General features: G+C 40.2%; 1 protein-coding gene across 2 annotated transcripts in view; it reads left to right on the plus strand.

The window, feature by feature from the left end:
* HEN2 (RNA helicase, ATP-dependent, SK12/DOB1 protein) overlaps positions 1 to 24,432 on the plus strand; it is a 211,615-nt gene that overhangs the window by 8,530 nt on the left and 178,653 nt on the right. For both annotated transcript variants that reach the window (XR_016258077.1, XM_089419971.1), the window contains exons 2-4: positions 17,483 to 17,797; positions 18,071 to 18,175; positions 18,392 to 18,460. Coding sequence is in view for 1 of the 2 variants with exons in the window: in XM_089419971.1 (XP_089276097.1) it covers positions 17,483 to 17,797; positions 18,071 to 18,175; positions 18,392 to 18,460 (489 nt within the window). In the remaining variant the exon portion in view is untranslated. The remainder of the gene's footprint in view (positions 1 to 17,482; positions 17,798 to 18,070; positions 18,176 to 18,391; positions 18,461 to 24,432) is intronic.

The raw sequence follows: 24,432 nt of genomic DNA on the forward strand, positions 1-24,432 counted from the left end.
TGAAAGGCGAAGGGGGTTTTGAGGAGTTACCCTTGAGCTCCAAAAAGATGGGAGAGTGATCAGAAATCCCACCGCTCCCCACCCATTCACGGAACAAATTTAAACTTGCCATGAGAGGGGCTTTGATTAAAAAATGGTCTAGCCTTCTAGCAAAAGCTTTAGCGCCCATTCTGTGATTCCTCCAAGTTGGTTTAAGCAGCCAAGAGGAGTTGAATTTGAAAGGCGAAGGGGGTTTTGAGCAGTTATCCTTGAGCTCCAAAAAGATGGGAGAGTGATCAGAAATCCCACCGCTCCCCACCCATTGACGGAACAAATTTAAACTTGCCATGAGAGGGGCTTTGATAAAAAAATGGTCTAGCCTTCTAGCAAGAGCTTCAGCCCCCATTCTGCGATTCCTCCAAGTTGGTTTAAGCTTTGCAGGGTCAATATTCAGAAAGTCATGGGAGTCCAGTAAATTTTCAAAAAAGGCCGTGAGATGATCGCTTTGACCCCGGGAGCCCCAGGATTCAGCTAAACCAAGAGAGAAATTAAGATCTCTGCCAATGATTATATTCTCTTGATTCATGAAGTCAGCCTCCAAAATCCGATTCCAATAAACTTCTTTGTTCTGGCAAGGCCCATAAATATTGATAATCCTAAAAGGTCTGTTGAACTCCATTGATATAATGTCAGCCCCAAGAAAACCTTCACCTCCCCAGACATTGAGGATTTTTGTGGAACGTTTATTAAATCCCAAAGCACAACCGCCAAAGTGGCCCTTCACATCCAGGAAGTGGAAATCCCAATCTGGGAGAAAACTTAATAAGAGCTTATTGACCTGAAGACCTTCTCCCAGAGTTTCTTGTAGGAGTATTGCATCTAGTTTTTCAGACAGGCAGAGTCTCTTTAGAGCCAATTTTTTGTCTGGGTTGGCTAGTCCCCTACAATTGAAGGAGAGACAAATCACGCCGAGGGGGGTGGGGGGGTGGAGGAGGGGGGGGGGAGGGTGGGGGGGCGATGAGGGGGTTGCTCTTTGCTCTAAGAACCCAGTCAATTGGGGATTGGACCCCGGAAGCCACTTCAACACTAGCCCTTTTGATTGCCTTGGAGATTTTTGATTGGCGGTCGCGAGAAGGTTTAGGGGTAATGGTAGGGGGGGTCAATATCCAAGTCGAGGGTCGACGGGGGTGCAGTGGGTAGGGATCGAAGGAAGTATCGGTGCGGCCCACTTGAGAGCGGGCAGTCATCGTGCGAGCGAGAGGTCTGGTCCACAGAGGGATGAGGGATGGGGGATGGTAAGGAAGGAGGTGCAGAGGGAACCGGGCAAACCGGAGAGCACAACATATTAACCTCTGCTAGAGAACCAACAAAACTCATAGAAGTAGTTAAATTAACAGAACCCATTACAGCTTGAGATAAATGAGGAAGAGAGGAGAAGGGAATACCTGCAAATGCCGAATCCCGGGATCAGGATTTGATTGGAGAAGGTTTAGTTGCTCTGGCGGACTGATGAGATGCTGCCTGCTGCAACTCCTGAATAGAGGGCGGAGTAGTCTCTTGGATGTCCACTGGAGAAGGAAAGTCTGATTCCAGAGTTTGAGTGGAGGATGAGACCAACAATTTAGCCAGAATTTGACTCTGCCCTGAAATTCTTGGGCAGTCTTTATAGAGATGCCCCACTTCATGACATTTCCGACAACGAAAGGGAATGCCTTCGTAATCCAATATTTGCCGACGAGTAATGTCGCCCATCTGGAGCAAGTAGCTCTCTACCAATCCTTCTCTGGTGTCTAGGTGCACTAGGATACGAGCCATCGCCAGACAACCTGTCCTGATAAGTTCTATCGTGATCCAAGTAGACACCTAAGTCATCTCCTATAACCTTGAAGATCTCCTCCCCCCAAAACTGTAACGGGAGAGCAGGCAGACGAACCCAAATTGGTCCAGCTCCATGGTTTTCCTTTTTTGGGTCGAACATCGGCGACCATATTTTCAACAACACTGGGGTCATCTCAATGTGCCAATACCAAGTAAGAACCCAGTCAACCTGATCCAGGTGGGCAAATATCAGAGCAAACCAGCCCCGGGAAAGCGAGAGAATACCTGGAAGCTGAATGAGAAGGTTTCCCCAAATCTCAGCCGTCCACTTCCGTAGGCGCATCGGGGTGTAGTTCTTGCCTCTTACCCTTCCAACTAACACAATGCTCTCAGTTAGGGCAGCTTGTGCCATAGTGATGCCTTCGCCAAAAATTAAACGCCTATCCCTTTCTCTGATTTTCGAATTTCTTGAATTTTTTGGTCGCTTTGGCGGCGTCTTGGCGACCTGTTCACCTTCCGCAAGGCCAATGTCTTCAGAGTCTAGAGAGCGATTATCCTCCGTATCTTGCTCTTGTCCAGGTATGCCTATGAAGTAGCCTGAAGGAGGGGCAGAGCCAACCGGTTGGAAGGTTGTATAGAAAGGTCGGAGACCTCTCGTTCCTTCTCCTGAAGAGCCCGCGCCTCCTTGTGCATTTGTTTCTACTGGAAGGGCTTGCGACCATTTGTTCAGTTCCGAAGGAGACGGGATGGGTAGGAAAGGTGCCTCCGAGCCCACTTCTGTGGTAAATATACCCTCCGAAACTGCCGGAAACGGTTGCGAGTCTAGGGTCTGAGTTGTAACCTCCATGTCCTCCATTTGCACAATAACTGCCTCAACCCTTGTGACCGGTAAACTGGCTGCCACCGGCTCAGACAATGCGGGAACCGGTCGGGAGAAATTGACCCAGATGTCTTCCGCGGTTAGGGAGTCAGTAGAATAGTCTAGGAGCTGCTCGTCCATTCGAAAGCTAGCTGCCTGGGAGACCAGTGCACCGTTCCAAGGAACTGAGGAAGGAGGACCCCTGTTGACCAACGATGGATAAAAATCGGGAAAGAAAACAGTGAAGGAGACTCAATTCCGTACCCCAACCTTCCGTTGCAGTAACTGCAGAGGCTTCTTGTGAATGCAACTAATGCCCGAAACCCCCTGGAACTTTTTTTGTTCCCTCCTTGAAAACTACTACTAACCCTTGAAACAGATGCGGGCTGGATGAAGACAAAGGGTTATATTTTAATGAGGTTGCCAGACCTGACCCACAGACCCGTATCCGCCTGGCAAGATTCTCGTGACTGCAAATGGGCTACACCTTTCGAATATCAATGGAAAACTAGAGTCGGACTTGAACGACGTGGAATACTAGAACAGAAGGTTATAAGGCAACATGCTTCATCCAAAATAGCAACTCCTCATCGCAATGAACTTGAAGAAGGAACCACTCGCAGAGGATTACATGGGAAAACAAAGCACTGCCACCATCCGAGAGCAGCCAAACCCCAAACTGTTAAACTTCCTTCTTTGGAGTTTGAGACCCAACAACGAATCTTGCAGAGGATCTCTCATCGAAACCCTCTCTCTTCACCTTCCTCCTAAATGACCTAGTTCATTTGAACATCTTCCCCCAATGCTATCCTAATATCCTCCGATTTAATTTTTGCACTCTTCATTTTCCTCCTTTTGACTCTTGGAGCTCCCTTAGTGATTGTATTCAATGACTGGGTTTGTGGCGAGCCCTCCTTTCGAATAGGAAGAGGCTCATCTCCAACCTCCTTTGTGGGTGCTTGCCCTTCTAGGCCTATTTGCATAAACCCTCGGCAATTACCCAACTATTGCTTAGGGTGAAACCCTCTTCTATGCTCGTTGAGATCCCAAACCCTTGTGCAGAGTTGCCCCCTAGTGAAAATCCCTCGGTTCTTGTGCCCGCCAATGAACCAGACAAGCTTGGCACAAATCCTCCTCACACGGTAGCCCTTCCTTCGCATTGTTTTCCAAAACTTCTATTGGATTCTATTGGTAATTACTTTTAGGAGTTGGTTCTAATCTTTCAGGGTGGTTGAGTTGGAGAAGTAACCACCTTGTTGGAGAAGTAACTAAACCCTTCATCTTCGCTTGTGAACTTGCTATTTGTTTACTAGATTTGACAAGATTCAAGCAGGTTGGGGGAGTTGTCAACAAGAATATCTTCCATGGCCTAGACAAGTCAACCACCCTTCATTTACTTCTCCTCTTGCTAGTTTCTCATCCCTCGAGTGAACCTCCTTGAAATATGATTGTCTATCCTTGGTAGTTTAGGAAGTGATCATAGTTCTCACCCTCACATCACTAATTCCCTCTTTTTCTCCAAAGCCTAATTCTAGTCTCATGAACTAGTGGTACGACAAGGAGTGCAAATCCTATGACAAATATTTTCATTATGACTTCTTCATAATTCCACCTCCTACTCAACAATGTAGAAATCATATTGGTATTTCCCTTCACAAAAAAATGCTTCTTTATATCATAGATGGGTTATAAATTGTGTGACTCACTTCACCACGCCCTTAATTTTTTTTGGTGCACCATCTATCCCCTTGTCACTTTGGCATACTAGTTGATCTTAACCCTTAGTCCATGTTCAACAACACTATTGTTCTTTGCGATGTACTAGGGCACACGTTGTCCAAGTCACCTCCCATCTTTGCCACATGTTTTATGCACATATTGATGAAGCAATTTGGGAGATTAACACTAGTAGGGCTGCATATGAGGAGTAGAGTTCTTCAATCATTGTACACAATCATTGATGCATTGCATTGCCAATTTATTTATTTGTGTTGTATGTGGTTTAAGTTGGCTTGGTCTCACAATACTATCCACCTAAGTCATAAGTTTGAATGTGGTGTTGGTCTGAAGAGTTAGAGGACAATTATGGTGGGAGATGTTCTCAGAGCTTTATGCCATTGACCTTCACTTGTTGATATTTGAGGAACTTGAGATGTGAGACCTTTGGGGTAGAGGATATGTAAGCTTCAAACTAGGTTATCAAACTATATCATATCCTAATGTGGGCCATTATTGAGGAGGTGAGGCTCCTTCGTTCGAAAGTCATTTAGGACTTTTTATTTTATTGGACTCGTTTTGACTCAATTCCAATGGAGGCCTTATTCTAAAAAGCTTCTTGAAAGTGGTATCTTAGAGATTCTCATTGTGTCTATTATGTGCCTTTATGTGGGTATCCTTGGTCACTTTTGTATCGATCATGTATTGTCAAATTCATTGGTGTGAAGCAAGGATGCTCTCTCTTGCCCATCTTATTTGGGATCTACGTAGATGAGTTGGAGTCATTCTTGCATGAGCACATTCAATCTTAAGAACCATTGCCTACTCCACTATGTTTTGATTTCCATACTCCTTTTTGTTGATCATGATCTCCATACTCCCTTTTAGTGATGATGTATTTTTGTTAGCCTCTTCTCTTGAGGGTTTATAGAGACAATGGGATGCCCTTTGAGATTTTGTGAACTTCAACAATTAATAGTCAACCACAGAAAAGACAAGGTTAATAATATTCAATGGCTTGAAGACGACCTCTTAGATTTTCATTTCTACTTTTGGGGGTGCAGTTTGAGATTACCATGACATCCACACATTTGTGGGTTTAGTTTTCGAGGCATAGGTATGGATTAATGTATGCGTTCTAACCCTTGATTAATAAGGTGTATGCATCCCTTGCCCTTTTAGGGAGATGGTGCTTCCAACACCATTACTAGAACTTCTCACCCAAGTTGGATCTCATGCTCTCCATCGCTAGACCTATAATTTTTTATGGTTTGGAGTTGTGGGGGTCGCACATACTTGAGTTGGATTAGGCTCCATTAGGAGATGAAGGGGACATAACCTTGTCCATCATTTAGATAGAGTTTACGGCATACCCCTTTTGAATCAAGATTGTCTTGAAAGTATTAGAGTCGGTGCATCAATTTTGGAGTTTTGTTGACTTGGTTGATGGTAAAGACCAATACCATGCAGCTCTTTGGAGGCCAATTCCTGATTCTTCTCCTCCTAGAGTAGAGGTCACAAAAGTAGGTTAGTGGGACTGTTGAGTACAATGATGTTGATACAAACAAGAGTACCAGAAAGTCTCTGATATAAATAATGAGTGATAAAGTACAAACATAATGTTTATTTGCTAAAACATGGAAAGCCTTTGTATCCAAGTGTGGGTGGCCATGGAAATGAGCTAGGGACTAGGTCATGGTCCACTAGATCTAATTTTCCTAACATGTGAGGCCAAATGAATAAAACTTATCGTAGAATGTGGTGCTGTGAGGGAGAGCTAAGGAAGGATGTAGGCCCTTTGTTGTGTTTCTGTCATGAAGAAGTAACTCCTATTGGTGTGTAGGGGACCTTGACAGCTTGCTGGTAAGAGATTTTGTCTAGTGATGTCTTTGTTGGTAACAGATTTGGTTGCTAGATATCTCTGAGGTCTCTGGGTAAGGTGAGTGGTCCCCCAGGTCCAAATCAGTTTGAAGCCAAGCTAATTTTGCAAATAGTTTATCTCTTGGTGTGCTTAGTTGATGGGAGCTTGGTAAAGGAGGATATGATTCATTGAATAGGATTTGGTTTAGGATCTCGTGCATATAAATGACTAGACATCTTTGGTCTGAGTATAAGAAGAAATTGGGTAGGGTCTGGACCTCCCTAAATAGTGAATGAAGTATCCCATAGATATCATAATAAATGGGAAAATAGAAGATGAATTGCTCCTTAGTATCAATCTCTCAAAAATGGTGTAGTTGTTAGATCCTGTTTGATTGGTCAATGTGGTGGTCGATCTCAATCTGTAATCTATGAGAGCCATCTTTGAACTCTCTCAATGGGATCTGACAAGTGTTGAAGAATGTAACTAGGTTCGGTCTTCACAAATGTATTTGAGCCATCATGTAATGTACTTGTCAACAGAATAAAGAAAAGAATTAGTATTATTATTATTATTATGACTTGTTAAAGCATTGGTTTCATGCTTGGGTCATCATGTTTTAGGTCAAAGTCTCCATTGAGGACTTCTAGGATTTATTTTGAGTTAATAGAGTCATTGTACTTTTAAAGAGACCCTTCTTGGGCTTTTGAATCATGTAAAAAGGTTTAGTATTGAGTAAAATATGATTTATGTAACCTCCACACCAAGTCGGCCTAATGGAGATCAAGTCGGCCTAAAGGACACCTATTCGACCTCACCTTGTGCCTATAAAAGGAAGGAAATCGAATTCATTTGGAAGATCTCATCTCAAGCAAGTTTGATATCTCTAGTGAAGCTGGAAAAAGTGTGAAGTGGGTGACGCAAGTCAAAAGAAGTGCGAGTTGGGTCAAGGTCAAAGAGAAAAGGAAAATTGAAGTTTTGGTGGTACTCTCTCTCTCTCTCTTTCATGCCCTAGTTTGGGAAGTCGAAGTCTTTTAAGTGTTGATGTTGCCAGTTGCTTCTTGATGCCGTAAGTTGCTGCATAGTTGAAGTTGTTGGGGGTGGAAGTGCTACTGCAAAGGGGTCAAAGATCTGGAAGGGCTGACCTAGTGTGGAGGGAAGTTTTGGTCTATGTCTAGGTTGAAGAGTCTCAAAGAAAACTATTAAAGGAAGATAATTTTTTGACCAGGTTTTCCCCTTGAGAGGGGTTTTGCCTTGGCATAGTGCCTACATCTTGTGTCTTGTGTTTTTGTAAGCTTCATACACACATAACATGGTAATTACTTGATGAAAGATAATATAATAAAGAAGTAAGAGAAGTCAACATAACTCACAAATAATTATCAAGAAAGAGGAATCAAACCCTAATCTACTTGCATTGTTTTCTCAACAAAGGGCATTTATGCATTTTAGGGTTCTGAAGTTAAACCTTAATAGAAGTAAAATCTCTGGTATATAATGACAATGTGATAATTTGAGATTTGTGTAAGATTGTTGCAATTTGAGTCTTAGTTATGATTGATGTTTAACTATTTAAGAAAATCTAGGGTTTGCAGCAAACCCTAGTGGAAGCTAGTAATGTTAGTGATTGAGCTGTGATTGGTTTTGATTGTCAAATCTCATATATGAAATCTAAGGTTTGTATGAAACCCTAGTGGAAGTCTAATATATGAATTCTAAAAGTTGTTATATACTTTGTAGATCTATATTTGTTTGACTTGTTTCTAGGGTTTTCTATATTTGTAGTAGGGTATGCCATACATTTGGAAGAAACATTGAAACCCTAGATGTAATGAAAGTTGTTATGAAGTACTCTAGGGTTTATGACAAAGTCCCTAACAAGATGTTGAAGAATATGTGTCTCTTGTTTGTAATTAAGTTTGGGTATCTAATATAAAGTTGAAATGCTTCTGTGATTTTGATATGGATAACTTCATGCTTTAATAAGATTTGGCTGTACTTGCTATCTAAGTTGTGCAAGTACACAATCTTCAAGATGGTGAAGATGTTTGTAAAGTTGATGTGATAAGTGTGATGTGAATGGTGATGGTAATGATAACTCGTATGAGATGAATGGAAGACACGAAAGATTCTCCAATGTAGTAAAGAAGAAGTAGAACTCCCTAGGTTAAGAGGGAGCTTGAATGAAAGAAATCTCCCTAGATTGAGAAGGAGCACGGATGAAAGAAATCTCCTTAGGATAAGAGGATGGTTGAGAATATTCCTTGTATAGGAATAACTAGATCCTCTCTGATTAAGAGGGAGTGGTAGATATGGTTCTCTATTTCATGTGTCATGCACTAGACAGGGCTAACAACTGTAAGTTTTAGTGAAGACCATGAGTGAGAAGAAAATTGGAGAATTTATTTTGAAAGGCTGCTAAGATAAGAAAAGCCGGACCATTGCTGCATGATAAGTAGGAAAGGAAGTTGCATGGTTAAGGAATCTTCTGTCAAGATTTATTGGGAAAGCTCTAAGTCCTACTATGGAAAGTTGAGAAGCAACATCAAGTTGTCTAGAAGACCTCGAAGGTTTGTATTTGATTATGTACATTTGAAAGTGTATTATTGATTGGGGTTGTGTTTGTACAGGTAAATCTCTCGAAGTTTTGATAGCATGCTGGTTAGCGATCAGTTTGATCAAGAGAGATTTGGTGAGGCTTTGCAAGTGAAGCATTTCCGGGGAGGACATCTGGCCGACACTTTGTGTTGATGTTGGTGGCGTTGGTCGTAGAGCTCAGACCTCAGATATGCACCTAGGTCCTTGGGTTGGTGGTTAGCAAGTAAGCTTGATGGTACCTAGAGAGGCTAAAAGCTTGAGTCCACCTTAGTCCCACTTGGATAGATTGCCATGGTCAAGAATCTAGTCCGTGGCATTGCAATGCCTATACTGTTGAGAGACCAATGGATAGATTGCCCTAGTCAGGAATCTAGTCCATGGCATGCGGTGCGGCATGCCTAAACTCTTCATTGTTCATATAGTTTGGGATCTTCCATTATATTTGTATATTATGAATACCTCCTTAGTTTGGCCTTCATAAATGTATTTGAGTCATCATGTAATGTACTTGTCAAAAGAATAAAGAAAATAATAATAATAACTATTATAATTATTATGAGTTATTAAAGCATGGGTTTCATGCTTGGGTCATCACGTTTTAGGTCAAAGTCCACATTGAGGACTTCTAAGATTTATTATGAGTTAATAGAATCATTGTACTTTTAAAGAGACCCTTCTTGGGCTTTTGAATCATGTAAAAAGGTTTAGTATTGAGTAAAATATGATTTATGTAGCCTCCACACCAAGTTGGCCTAATGGAGATCAGGTCGGCCTAAAGGACTTATTCGACCTCACCTGGAGCCTATAAAAGGAAGGAGATCGAATTCATTTGGAGATCTCATCTCAAGCAAGTTCGATATCTCTAGTGACGCTAGAAAAAGTGTGAAGTGGGTCAAGGAAGTCAAAATAAGTGCGAGTTGGGTCAAGGTCAAAGAGAAAAGGAAAATCGAAGTTTGGTGGTACTCTCTCTCTCTTTCGTGCCCTAGGTTGGGAGATCGAAGTCTTTTAAGTGTTGCTGCTGCTAGTTGTTGCCTGATGCCATAAGTTGCTGCATAGTTGAAGTTGTTGGGGTGGAAGTGCTGCTGCAAAGGGGTTGAAGATATGGAAGGGCTGACTTGGTGTGGATGAAGGTTTGGTCTATGTCTAGGTTGAAGAGTCTCAAAGAAAACTATTGAAGGAAGATAATTTTTTGACTGGGTTTTCCCCTTGAGAGGGGTTTTGCCTTGGCATAGTGCCTACATATTGTGTCTTGTGTTTTTGTGATCTTCATACACACATAATATGGTAATTGCTTGATGAAAGATAAGATAATAAATAAGTAAAAGAAGCCAACGTAATTCACAAGTAATTATCAAGAAAGAGGAATCAAACCCTAATCCACTTGCATTGATTTCTCAACAAAGGGCATGCATTCAGTGGCGAAGTGTATAATGGGGTTGAACAATGAGTCCATCCCTCATCACCATGACATGCTTAGCATAGAAAGCCATCTTTGGACATGACCCGCCCCGAGGGTTTATCCAAGTGACTTGTACATATTTCCTGTAGATATCCTTTTGGATGATTTTAATCATCTCGTATTTGGTTGGTAAGAGGTGGCTAGCTGCACATAGGGATTATCTAAATCGTGGAAGTTGGTGCATCGTGATACCAATTGAAGGAAGGAGATTCGAGACTCCATTGCACCAAAAATGATATTTGGCCAAAGGAGTAGCTACTAGAATGCACTCAGATGTATGATAGGCCAAGTGTAGAAGAGAGACAAGACCAAACAACGTCTCAAGTCGAAGAGTCTCTAAACTCTATAGGAATGATGGGTTGAAGAACCATTCGATGGGCTGGGTAACCATATTTATGCATCGAATGATGTGATGAAGGAGGATGGTTTGTACTCACTTTGCTGAAGACCAAGTAGACTCTAGTAAACTAGGTCCCCAAGCCTTAGAACCATATAGAGCATTGGGCTAGACAATAGTGTCCATGAGTGACATCTTGGTTGATATGTACTGAAAATGATTCTGGAAACACTGCCTCTCAAGAAGGGCCAAGGACCCATAGCCCTTATTGATTTGAGGTTGAAGTGCATGCCACAAACTACAATTGAGTCTTGCAAATAGTACCCCCAGAGAAGTATGTTAGCCAGTGATCTCAATACTCTCCTTTGAAAAAGAAATGGTGATTAGAGGATCTTTTTTGATGTGTTGTAGATCATGACCTTGATTTTCCCTAGGTTGATTGTCCACTGACAAAGATCATAGAAGAGGGCTAGTGCATCTAGTTGTGTTCGCAATTTGCTAGAGTCATGCTATTTTCTATGGTTAGTAAGTATATTGATGAAACATATTACCCCATTTATGGACTCTTTAGATTCTCTTGGCCAACCCTTGCCAAACAAGCAAAAGATGAATGGGATAATGAAAGAAGAACGCAATCAATTCAGTACACTTGGATCACATTGTAGAGATGGTTGAAGCACAAGATGACCTTTTATGTAGTGTACTTTATGGAGCTAAAGGGTAACCTCATTATTAGGGTACTCTTAGGTAAATATTTAATGATCTCCCATTAGAATTGGGTGGAAGTTAAGCATTGGATTTGACTGGAAGGGGGGGGGTTAGATTTTATTGGCTTTGCCTCAGTTAAGGGATTGAGACAGATGAGTACTTTTTACCTTGATATTATTAGATATGTGGACGATACTACCATTTGATATAGTCTCATAACTTCCTCAATTCATTCTTCAGGTACTCAAACTAGAGATGCTTGACTTTATATGGTCTCATAACTTCCTCAACTCATTCTTCAGGTACTTAGACCAGAGATGCTTGACTTTATATATGGGAGAGGTCCTTTGACTTAGCTCTAACATCATTCAACCATACCCCTAGATGGACACTACTTAGAGGATTGCATCTTTCTTTCTGATGCTCCTAGTGTTCAAGGGCACTAAGAGGTAGGTAGAGAGTAGTACCATTCTTATTTCCAAGTTCGTTAGACCTGAAGTAATTGTCAGAGCCATGTTAGTGAGACCCTTCTGTAGTTGTGGATTTAGGTCTAGGGATAGCTTACAATAGACCATTAGGAAGGCTACCTCCTTGACAACCTAGTACTGATATCTTTCGTAGTAGCTCTGGTTATTCTATCTACTGCTCTATCAAGAGTTGCTCCTCTTTTGTGACACTTATTAGCGGAGGTGCATAGTTGACATTGGATTCTTCAAAGGAAAATAACTTCCCCACTTCTCCTTGAGGTGACAATCCCTGGGATCCATGAGATCCTCTTCTATAACATTGTATTTCACTTTTTTCTTTGAGCTAATAGAGCTTAGATCTTATTTGTTTTATAGGAGTCGCCTTAATACTCCCACTTTTTATTGATGCGTTTGTAATCTACAATCGTGTTGATATGCTTTTTGTCATTTGCTGGATATTGTTAAACTTATTTTGGTCAAAAAATAAAGATTTGGATGAGATGCAATTAAAATTTGTATGAGATTCATTTAGCATAAAATATATTAATAATAAAGAAACTATAAAATCTTTAAAAATATCTAAGTGAAGTTGATTTACAATTTAACTTCAACCATTTGTGATTTAGAATATTTTTCTCTTTTAGTGAGCACAACCAATAACATCAACATGCAGTGACGTTGAGGTTGCTTTTGAGATGTGGAGGACGATCTCTAATTGGGAAGGTAGATTTGCATTATCACAAGATATTCTTTTCAAAGAGGATATTTTCTATCTGGTTTGTTATCTTTTTTATAAGATAATGGGCTAACTAGAATAATAGTATGCTAATATTAATTTTTTGAATGTTGCACTTATTACTTCAAAGATCAACTTAGCACACCATGGAAGAAAAATGTTAAATCACACAAATTGTGAAAATCTCACCCTTAACATGCCAAAAGAGCAAATGTATGATGAAGAGACTGACATCAGGGTGAAAGCCATTGAATTTGGCTTTCCCGAGTGTTGAAGCCACCTTCAAGCACCTTAGTGGACCTCTAGGGTATTTTAGATTAATGCCTTTTCCAAGACAAATGGGTTTGGATGTCCAATCCAATCAAAAGAGATGATACTTTGATAACCTTTTTGCTCTACAACACAGTTGGTTCTTAGCTCGCCATCAATAGTCAGTGGAAAAACAGTTGTCCTTATATTAAGAGATTTTGGTATATGATGCAGATATATTGTTTAATTCTCCTTGTTCCCTAGTTTTCAACTTATGAGGTATGCTCTAGTTGCATGTGGCTTAGTGATCAAAGCTTGCAATTATCATGAATTGAGGGGTGGATTTTACAAGGAAAAGTCAAAGATTGCATGATTCATTGAAGGAATTGAGGCAATATTGGTCATGGACATGATGTACCTTTATTTCTAATGGATGGATCGATGGCAAGTCATGCACCATAATTAATTTTCTTGTTTCTTTACCACGGGGAAGTTGGAACCATGCTTTTGACATCGGTGGATGCATCTAGTGAGGTGAAGTGTGCAAAACCTTTATGTGACCTTTGAATGATGTGGTTGGCCGTTGGGTGGGGTGGGTAGGGGGTGGGTTGGGGGAGCAAAATGTAGCTTAATTTATTACAAATAATGCAACTAACTTTGTTTTTGTAGACAAGCTGTTGCAGGGAAGATATCTCACTTTATTTTGGATTTCGTGTAGTGCTTGTTTATGTTTTATCCTTTCAAGTTGTTTGTGTAAAGAATCACACAAGGATCCTCAATCCTTCTGATGAATAATATGTGTGCAAGGAGCTTGTTTAACCATGTATTACTTGCTTTGCAACGAATTTTATTTTGTGGTAATCTCATTTTAGGCGAAACAAATATGTGAAGAGAATCTCACTTTACGGCAGCAAGCTAGAACGGTTTGAAAGTTGATTTTCTGTGTGAGATTACTTTTGGAGTAATGGAAAAGAGGTCATCAAGGTCATTGATTGCTTTGTTGTATTGTGGCTGGCAATAAATTTGCAGTGGGTCGTATCTATGAGGCTGAGGATCAGGTTTATGCATTGGTAAAGTTTGTTTATAATGCAAAAAAGGGTTATACCTATTTAGAGAATTATTGGGCAGATAGGGAACATGTGTCTCTGTCAACCTATATGTGTAGCCGACTGTTTTCTAAACAGAAAATATCATTATTCAAATAGCCTTTCAGCAATGAATGATGGTGCTAATTGATGACATGGTTGCTTAGTGTGCATGGTCCCCAATCTTGATGAGGAAGATTTGATCCGTTCATGGTGGCAGGTTTATACGACAAATACTGATTCTTTTGGTAGAGTTGGTCATTCGTCAAAGAACAAAAGTCATTTGAGGTTTGCAATTTTAAATTTTGATTTTTCTTTAGTTATATATTTAGTTCTAGTGCTAATTTGTTTGTCTTATGGTGGCATAGTAACGAGACTGATTTGAAGTCATAGCCTTGAACTGTGAAGGATTGTGAAGGAGAAACCTGGGTGAGACAATAGTTCCTTTAGATGTGAGTGCAAGTGGCATGTGTTTGAGCTCATTCACATTCAGAAAATCTTTGGAACATTAGTAAAATGATTTGTTCTTCGTGAAATAAAATCTTTATTTGAGGCACAACCTATTGTCCAATATATCTATTGTGGATGTCAGCCTTGGAGTAGATCGATGCATCCCTGGATTAATTTGTGGAGAGTTGCCCCTCATCTTTTCTATAAGACAAGTCATTTGGCTGGACTTGGAGCAACTTAATTCACCAAAGGTGGTTAAGTGCAAGCCTCATAGGGGAGTTATGCAAGAGCAGAGGCCGATCCATAGGGAATTCCTTAGGAATCAGCATATGATGATGATCTTGATGAGCCATGTTTACTTTCTTACTACTTGGATTATAGATTGATGCGTTGTGGACTTAGAGAGGATTTTTATGTGTTGTGCCTCATTAATATATTTTTGAATCTTCCATGCCTATTGCTTTTGATTGGAAAGGAAAGCAAAAACAACAAGAAGGAAGAGATCAAGACTGTATTGACCATGAATAAAAATGAAATTGAAGCCTTAAGTCTACTACACAAGTAAAGAAGAGGATTGCCTCTCCATAACACCTAAGAAAGGTCACTAGCCAGTGAGACAAATGACCGGAAAGGAGACTAAAAGAACTCAAGACCTTCCAAGCAGTAGCAAACCGGTGAGAAAACAGAGAGAAGGGGACCTCCACAATTACGAGGATGGAATCAAAAAAGGAGGAAGATATTGAAGGAAAACCCAATAGACCAATTACATACCAAGTGTAAGGAGGATGTCTATTAATGCAAATAAACCTATGTACCAATTTCTGGGGGAGTGGGGATGCCCAGATGTCTCCCTTTTGGTGAAATGTGCCCCCCATACTGGGAAAATGTTTCCCCATTCATTTCCTCACGTTTCCCCCAAAGGGGGATGTGGGGAAAAGGTGCCCCAGCATCATGGGAGAATGGGAAATGTGGGGGGCGCCTGCTCCCCCCCACCCCACCCCCCTTGGGGGACACATCCCTGCCCCCAACCCCCCCTTGGGGGACACTGAAATAAACATGAGATTTAAAAAAACAATTGATCCCTAAATCAAGGGAGCTTATGGCAGTTGATTTCCCCATATTTTGGGTATAAATCCCATCATATTGCACTTATTGATATGAGCACCACAAGTATTGGCAGAAAGCAAACTACTAGCTGTACCTGTGGAAAGGATGATAAATCAATGGAATCAAAGGCATGGGAAGGGAAAAGATATATTGCAAATTGTTGATTAAATCATAAAATTTTGGTGAAAGGCAAAACAGGAGTAAGACAACCCATAAATGAATCTTCAAGAACCAAAGGCACAAACTGGGGCAGATGGATCCCAAGAATGATTGGAGTTTGTTAGAAGTGTCTAGAAGGTTCTGTAAGTGGTCAAATTTGATTAATACTAAATAGTGATCACGTGGGGCTTAATTAGGCAAATTGATAGTTATCTGCTCGTTAATTAAAAATAATAATCAAGAGGGATATTGAAGTTAAAGTGTGGTACCCCAAAATCCTCTAGTTGGCCCATGGGAAGAGATTTTTAGGAGTGCATTGACTGTTGCTCTAGGAGTCTGTCTTGCATCCTAGAGTGGATGGTACAGAAATGGTGAAATGCAAATTATATATACTCAAATTCTTTTTTGTGCTCTTTTCAAGGTACATTTCATTGGAGAAATTACTATATGCCTTATCTTGGCTATATTTAATTATCTATTATCACTAGTATCGATGACAATGTTTTGGATATTATTAATATTATTTTTCCCTTAAATTTACCTGTTGCTGGTTTTCACTTGTCTCATGGACAGAAACCAATGTTCCATGGGGATGTGTCCCCAGGGGTATGGGGAGCTTCAATAGGAACATCCCCTATCTGCCCTTGGTACTTGGGAACTTCATGGGGACGTCCCTTGCAGAAACAGAAGTCTCCCAGTACTGGAGGTAAGTCCAAGATGCTCTCTGCAAAGGCCCTCTTTAATAGAAATACACAAAATATAAACAATAGAAACTGCTTTTCTGTAGAAACAGAAATCTCCCAGTGCTTGGAGGCAAGTCCGAGATGCTCTCTGCAAGGGCACTCTCTCATAGAAATACACAAAATATAAACAAGAAAACACACTTTTCTTTTTTGCTTTAAAGCAAGGTGAAGGTCCCATCACCTTGCCTTTTCTTCTCTATATAATACTACCAAACCCTATTCTTTGTTGTTTCTCATCTGCAACACACTGGTTTGTGTACAATAACAAGGCTCAATTTGGATTTTTGTGCACAACAAACCTTTAAAGGCAGAAAGGTGACAGTGTGTTTCGACCATAATCCTAGCGAATTCAATGTCCAGGTAGTATTCCCTCTGTGAAAACCTGGAGAAGCATTAATATGTTTTCATTTTTTTCACTGGAAAAGTTAGAACGTGAGCTAGATTTGAACTAGGGGTCCGCTGTCTTCACATTCCCATAGATGACACTGATAATCTTGTGAGGCACACAAATGTAGAGGGTGAAGCAGAGGTGGATTGAGCATGACTGTTGGCTTGAACCTCATTCCATTTGTTTTTTTGTTATTTTTTTATATGACAGGCTTGACTCTTTCACTTTACCACTAAAATGATGGAATTATATGGGATATCTTTGTATTTCTTTTTGATTTGGCATTTTATGATTTTACAATTATTCTCCTATTTTGAATACGAATTTCCAATTTCTGTAATTGCCAATTGGATTATCATGTTACTACTTTAATTGTTTAAGTGTATTGTGAAGTCTGCTAAAAAGATCTCTATTACTTTTTGTATTTTGACTTTTATATATATATATATATATTTTATATTTGGGATCCTTTTTGTATATTTTAAATTTTAAATATTTTGACTATGATGAGGACCCTGACAACCCTTGTGATTTTACCAAATTTTTTGGGGATCCCTCTACATGTCCCCAAGATGCATCCCTGTGTCCCTACATGATGGAAACATGCTGGACATTGCAGTAAATGGCATCAGTATAATTTCTTTCTCCTTGACCAATGCCCTTGTTTATGGTATATATGATATCATGCATTGCAACTTGATAATATGAGTAATCTGTCAGCCTTCATCTGAACTTATGATTCATTCCATGATGACGATTTCAGATGATTATGGAGCGGAAGTTTCAGCCAGTAATTGTTTTCAGTTTTAGTCGTCGTGAGTGTGAACAACATGCCATGTCGATGTCTAAGCTTGACTTTAATTCTGAGGAAGAGAAACAAGATGTGGAACATGTTTTTCAAAATGCAATTCTATGCCTGGAAGAGGAAGACAGAAGTCTTCCTGCTGTTCAACTAATGCTCCCATTGCTGAAAAGGGGAATTGCAGTACATCACTCAGGTCTTCTACCCATCATTAAGGAGCTGGTGGAGCTTCTTTTTCAAGAAGGTCTGATAAAAGCCCTCTTTGCTACAGAAACGGTGAGAGTTTAAATATTATAGGCTTCTTATTTTGACATTCAAATTTAATAGGTGCATATGCTGTGCTTTGTATTGTCATTATGCATAGGAATCAATCAGCTTCTAAAACTTGCAAGGATATTTAAGCTACCATATGCATGCCAGCTATAACCGTGGTGAATGTTAAGTAACATGTTCTGCATACTCTACTTCTTAGCATATTTGATGGTTTCTGGTGGTCTTGTATGCTTGTACCATGATTGAGATCATTGTTTTGTGCGCTTGATTGTGCAGTTTGCTATGGGTCTGAATATGCCTGCAAAAACTGTCGTTTTTACTGCACTTAGAAAATTTGATGGAGACAGCCATCGTTGGATGACTTCTGGTGAATATATTCAGGTAATTATCATCGTGTTAGAATATCTTCAAGGTATATAGTAAATAAGGGTTATGTATTAGAATGTTGCTGAAGGCTGTCATCAAAAATTTTACTTGTAGGTCCTTTTAATGTCTTCTTTTTTATTTTAATGAACATTATCACGTTTCTTGATTGCATCATAGAATCTGGGTGCACTGCTAAATAATTGCAGTTTCTATTTTATGCAAAATTAACAGATGAGTGGCAGAGCTGGACGGCGGGGAAAAGATGGACGTGGCATTTGTATTATTATGATTGATGAACAGGTACAACTACTGTTGTCTTATGTCCAAATATTTATGGTAATGCTAATATTTAGCTGTTAGCATTTGCGTTTGCAATCCTCCTTCAACAGAGTATTTTTTCATGGAAGCCTCTTGGGATTGCCCTTTTCCGTGGAATATTTGGATGGAGGGTGGCTGGTAACCCAGAGGGTCCCAGCCAAACTTGGACCCTCAGTGGGAGAACAAAGTTTTTTCCAAAAGGAAACATTGTGGGATACTGCTAGCTACTACTGTAGTTGTTGGCAACCCAGAGGAACCCAGTCAGACTTGTGAACTTCAGTGGGACTAGAACCAGGGACCTCATGGCTAAATTTGTCTCGAAACAATCAATTTGAACTGATTGAGCAAACCCACTGGGCTTTAAGCATTGACAGAGTAGAGATGAATCATAAGATCTTCTTCACTTCAGTTTTTGAATGGTTAAAGTAACTTATATTTTACTGGAGGCATTATCAAATTGTTTCTATATCATGTGGAATTAATGGGTAGACTATAAGGTTTGACACAATTGCTAATCATTAGTCACTGCCCAAGGTCCTAGGTATAGAGATTTGATTACACATTCCTGTGTCTCTTAAGTTTTTCTTGTTGAGTGAAGTGCCTCCTTTTGGGCTATTTTTTAAACAACACAAAATTATAGGATCCTTCAAAATTGAGTCCTGCAGCCATGCCTACACCTGTTCATAAGGCCTTTTTTGGATCCAGCTCCACTTCATGAGTAGATTTCCTAGGGTGATGGTTCCAGGGCAAATTTCATGTTCTGATGCTATCAGTTATGTTTATTGAGTCCCAGTGTTCCACGGGGACGCGTCCCCCCACCTGGGAAACACGTCCCTGCTCTTCCTTGCTCTCCGGGGATGTGGGGACGTCTGGGGTACGTTTCTCCACATGCCCAAAAAACAGAAATGCAAGGAAACTCAAAGGGGGATGATTCCTCCCAAAAGAGGAAATGTTATCTGCATTTCCAAAAAAATTGAGGTCAAATTCATGCTCACATGCTATTTTATCGCCAAGCAATTTAATGGGCCGGTAAGGGTAAGGTACAGTACAGTCTGGTGACATGGTTGATCCTGAATTAAAGGAAAATCCTGTTTTTCCTTTTAAAATCGCGTTGCCCTGAGCCCCCATGATTTTTTCGGTAAAAATCGCATTTTTTTTCGAAAAAATCGCCTATAAAAAAATCCGAGTACTACTCGCGATTTTATCTTTTTGCTGAAAAAATCGCGGAAAAACGATAATATCGCGATTTTAACAACACTGACAGGGACCTAACATCTAGTGAGGGCTGTGTAGACTCAGAGGGAGTCTAGCTTCAGAGGGAGGTTGCAAAGGACTAACAATTGCCTTATGGAAGTTCGAATCTTCAGGTTCAAGTGATTTTGAAAAACTTTCAGTTATTCAAGACAATCACACACCAACAAAGATTATTCATGGTGGTGCAAGGAAATTCATAGATCCTTTGACGATAGGCAATGATCATGCTGGAAAAGTCATGTTGCATGTGAGAATATTCATGCACCTTGCAAGTCAAGGCTAGTCTTAGTACAAAGTAGTGGCAGCTACAGGGATGGATATGGCTACGCAAGGAAAGTCATGATTCATGCAAGGAGGTGATGGGCATGCATTGAAATTCATTGAGGTGGAAGTGTGACAGAAATACCTTCTTCATTTTGGGTAGCTCGGAAGGTATGTTTGAGAAGAGGACAACCCACAATAAGATGCTTTTTGGGTGATTTTTCTAAAATGGGATTTTGGACCCAAGTAAGGGGTTTGGGACCAAGAAATAAATTATTATTAATTTTTAAGGGTAAGAGGACAAAAACCCTAAGTCTATAGGGTTCCTAAGTGACGAAAAGAAAAGTACAAATATGAGAGGCCTAAGAGGAGGTCAATACACACAAGATGACAACTCATTGTCAAGGATAGATCCAACAAGGGTGAATCGTTCAGCCTCAAGGAGCCGCAACAATAAGGGAGCTAATGTTTTTGATTTGGTCTGAGTTTTCTCAAGCTTAAGGAGGAGTTCAATATTGTTTTGGCAGCGAATATTTCTGTGGAGAGGCCTGGAAAAAGTTGTTGAATTTTGGCAATTCAGGGAGAAATTCCCTCCTTTGGGAAGGCTCCCTCACCTTGAGAAGCCCCCTCTAGCCCTTGGAAGAATTTAATTTGCTCAAAGGAAAAATATTATTTTTAATATGAAACCCACAACCACTCAAAAGTACAAGTTGGCCTGGGCAAGGATAATCCCCCTCATCAACCACATATAAATAGACCTCATGTCACATCACTTGGAGGCATCATCAACACATCACATCTTCTCTTGATTGGTTCGTACCAACGTTGCATGAAGTGGGGACGAAACGAGGACATTTTTTGGAAGTGGGGACGCGGAAGCTTCATTTTCTAAAAATCTCGGAAGCGAAGAGTCTCAGAAGTGTCTACTATATATATATATATTGTTTTGCATCTATTACATAAATCAAGATAGATTAGGCATCCATGATTCCATTATACAACAATGATTAATTATTCGAGCATCAACCATCTATATTCTAGCAATTACAAATATACATCAAATTTTTAAGCATATTATAAAACATAAAACATTTAAGCATATTATAAAACACAAAACATAAAACATATTATTTAGCAAGTGAGCAACTATCAACTTTAGTCATGTCCAAATTTCAAATAGTAATGTTTACAAAATAGGCCACTTGGACACCACCAAGACAAAAAGGTTCAAATTCACAACAAGACTACAAGTCTAATTATTAATCTATGACAAACGTAATAAATTGTGAATATATCTACTAATCTCTCCTCCTTCCACCATGAAGAGAATGTGGCGGTGGGCCTCCATGTGGTGGCAATGAAGAAGATGGTGCTTGTGGAAGTCGTTGCACTGAATGGTGCTTGTGGAAGTCGTTGCACTGAAGCTGATGAAGGCGAACCCCCTACTGTTGGTGTTGAACCATGGAACTTGGGAACTAAGGGACCAGATGGGGGTGGCATCTCAACTTGATCATCATCATCCTGGAATCGGTCAAAAAATTCATACAAAAAAAACCATTAGTTAACAAAAAAATAAAAACAAGAATTAGAGAAATGCTTTATAAGCACAATTGACACATTTTATTTCAATGGACAAAACACTTATTGACTGAATTTTGAAATTCATACCACAATGGACATACCTAGAAAAGAGAATCCTCTAATTGCTCTAATCGCAGCACTCCATCCTCCAAATTGGGCTGCTCTAGATTCCTGTCCCAAACCTTAAGGTCTTTATTATTCTTTGCATCATCACAATAATGGGACAACAATCACAAGTTGTAATGAACATAAACCAAGCTCTCTGCCTAGTCTAAACTCAACTTGTTCCTTTTAACACCGTGGATGGAAGAATAAGAGCTCCAACATCTCTTTGCAAAAGAAGTGTTTACCCCCTGTGATAGCACCGACAATGCCAAAGTTTGTAGAAGTGGAGTAGCACCTCCATGCATGTTCCACCACTTGAGAAGAAAAAGTCTCTCGATCTCTAATTGCATGCATGCTCCCAAATGGACTAGTGTTAAGCGTATAGTTGCTCAATTATCTCCATACCATGGAAGCCTCCTCCTCCTTAGGGACTAATTTACTCAATGCAATCATATATTTTTCATGAACCTTTGGATCTAGGTGTGGGTTTCTCCTGCTCCCACCCCCCAGGTGTTGGTGTTGAAAGCCATGATGGATGATAGTATTTAGGTGTCAAAACATATGGTAATGCATGCAATGGAACATTTAGCATTTCCCATCAGTTTTCCACCTCTGCACGAATATAATTGTACAAGGTGATATCTGTAGGGTCAACAATGTCTTTAATCTGCCCTAACATTCTATCCATTTTCGCATACACCTCCCCAATTATTGGTCGAATCATGTAATAAATTGGTTTGGTGATTTGCAAAACATATTTAACTCGTGACCAAAAGTACATGTCAAGAATAGTGTCCTTGGCTGCATTAGCACCATCTCTATTAGTGTTAATTTCCTCCCATGATTTAGCGGTCACCATATTAGTTAAAGCTTGTCTCACCTTAACTAGACCCCTAAAGGTGAGGTAATAACTTGCAAGCCTTGTTTTTGCAAGTTTAAACAATTGCAACTTGGAGTAAGTGCCATAGAAGTAGTTTACCCTTGTATGCCTTGTGATAAATTTAATGAGTTGCTTCCCATCCCTTTTAACCTCATTAATCCACCCACATTCTTTATGCTTCACAATATCGTGCATCAAAAGGTTCAATGTGTGCACTAGGCAACCAAACCAAAAGATGTGTGGATCAGTGTGCTCAATAACTTTTCTTGCTGCCTTATAATTTGCTGCATTATCTGTGATCACTTGAACCACATTATTCGGACCAACATCTCTGATTGATGGCAATAGGAGATCTGCAATGTTTTGGGAAGATGCAATGATGGAGGAGTCATGACATGTAATAAATACTACACTAGCAGAAACACTAAGAACATTTATCAAATGTTGGTTTCTAATATTTATCCACCCATCTGATACAATGGATACCCCACAATCCACCCACTCATTTGTAAAACGTGTCAAAGCTCTTTGAACCTGTGCATTTTCTCTTTCTAATAACACCGTTCTAGCTTTCTCATAGTTGGGGGACTTGTATCTTTTTGGGGCTTCATTGATGGCCTTTACCATTTCATGCCAATAGGGAGAGCGAAGCACATTGAATGGTACACCGCAAGCACAAAGAAATTAGAGTATCTTTCCATATACATCATCCCTCCCAACGACATTCAGGAAATCCCCTATTGTTCTATTACCTCTAGAGCTTGTAGAAATACCATGAGGAGATGAGTACCAAATCCAGAGGTTGCACTTGATTCAAGCTGCTTTTTTTGTTTCTTGCTTTTTTGTTGTGCAACCTCCTCTATTTGGATGTATTTTCTTCTTTGTTAAGCTGAAATGTTTGGGCAAATTTGTATCCCCACAATACCTTTTTTATTATCATTGCCCATCACCCCACAAAGATTCCTCCTAACACGGGTATATGAACCACTAAATGGTTTTCCTCCATGACAACCATGAGGGCATATAAAATTGTAGCTTCCACCAGCCTTTCCCCCTTCAAGTTTGGTCACATAGTTCCACAAGGGTGTCAATGCAGCTTTCCCCTCTAGTGTTTCAGTGTTCCCTTGAGGTTCATCCCCTTCCTCTTCAAACCTTTCCTCCTCATCATATATTGGGTCACTCATATGGGGACCACTATCCTCTTGTTCTTCTTCCTTTCTATTCCTACTTCCCCTTGCCATCATTAAAACCAAAAGTGGAATGAGACATAGAAGCCAAACGAACACCATCTTGGAATATGGATATAGGTGGTGGACAACCTGCAATTAAATGAGCAAGTAGAAAGAATGGGAAAGAGTAGGAGAGGGAGGAGAAAAATACAAAAAACAATGACAAAAAAATCAGGGAGTTTGGGGTTTGCACTTACCTCTTTAGCTCTTGTAGATCAAATCCCTTCTTTACTCCTCCAAGCTCCTCCTCCTTCACTCCACCAAGCTCCTCCTCCTTCACTCCTCCAAGCTCTCCTCAAGTCTCTCCTCTCTTCTCCAAGCTCTCATAAAATAGAAGTGAGCAAGTGAGATGAAAGGGTCTTTTAATCCCTTCACTCGTCACCCTGTCCCAAGTTGGACCCACTCCAACAAATAAAAGTGATTTTTTTAAAGAAAAGAGCCAAATTGTTGCTCATGCGGCGGAAACGGCTGGCTGCCTGGCGAAGCAGTGGCGATCTGTACGGATCTGACCTAGAACCGCCGTGGATCGTATGAGCAATCCGCAGTACTAAATGTGTTTCGGAATTTCCAAAACTCAGATTGGGCCGTACGGTTCCGACAGGGCAGTAACTGTTTTTTTTCCAGCCAGATCCGCGTTTCAGAAA

This window comes from Pinus tabuliformis, chromosome 4_1 (assembly GCF_031772625.1).
Source record: "Pinus tabuliformis cultivar Carrire ecotype Pingquan chromosome 4_1, CPIR1, whole genome shotgun sequence".
NCBI classification, from domain to species: Eukaryota; Viridiplantae; Streptophyta; class Pinopsida; order Pinales; family Pinaceae; genus Pinus; species Pinus tabuliformis.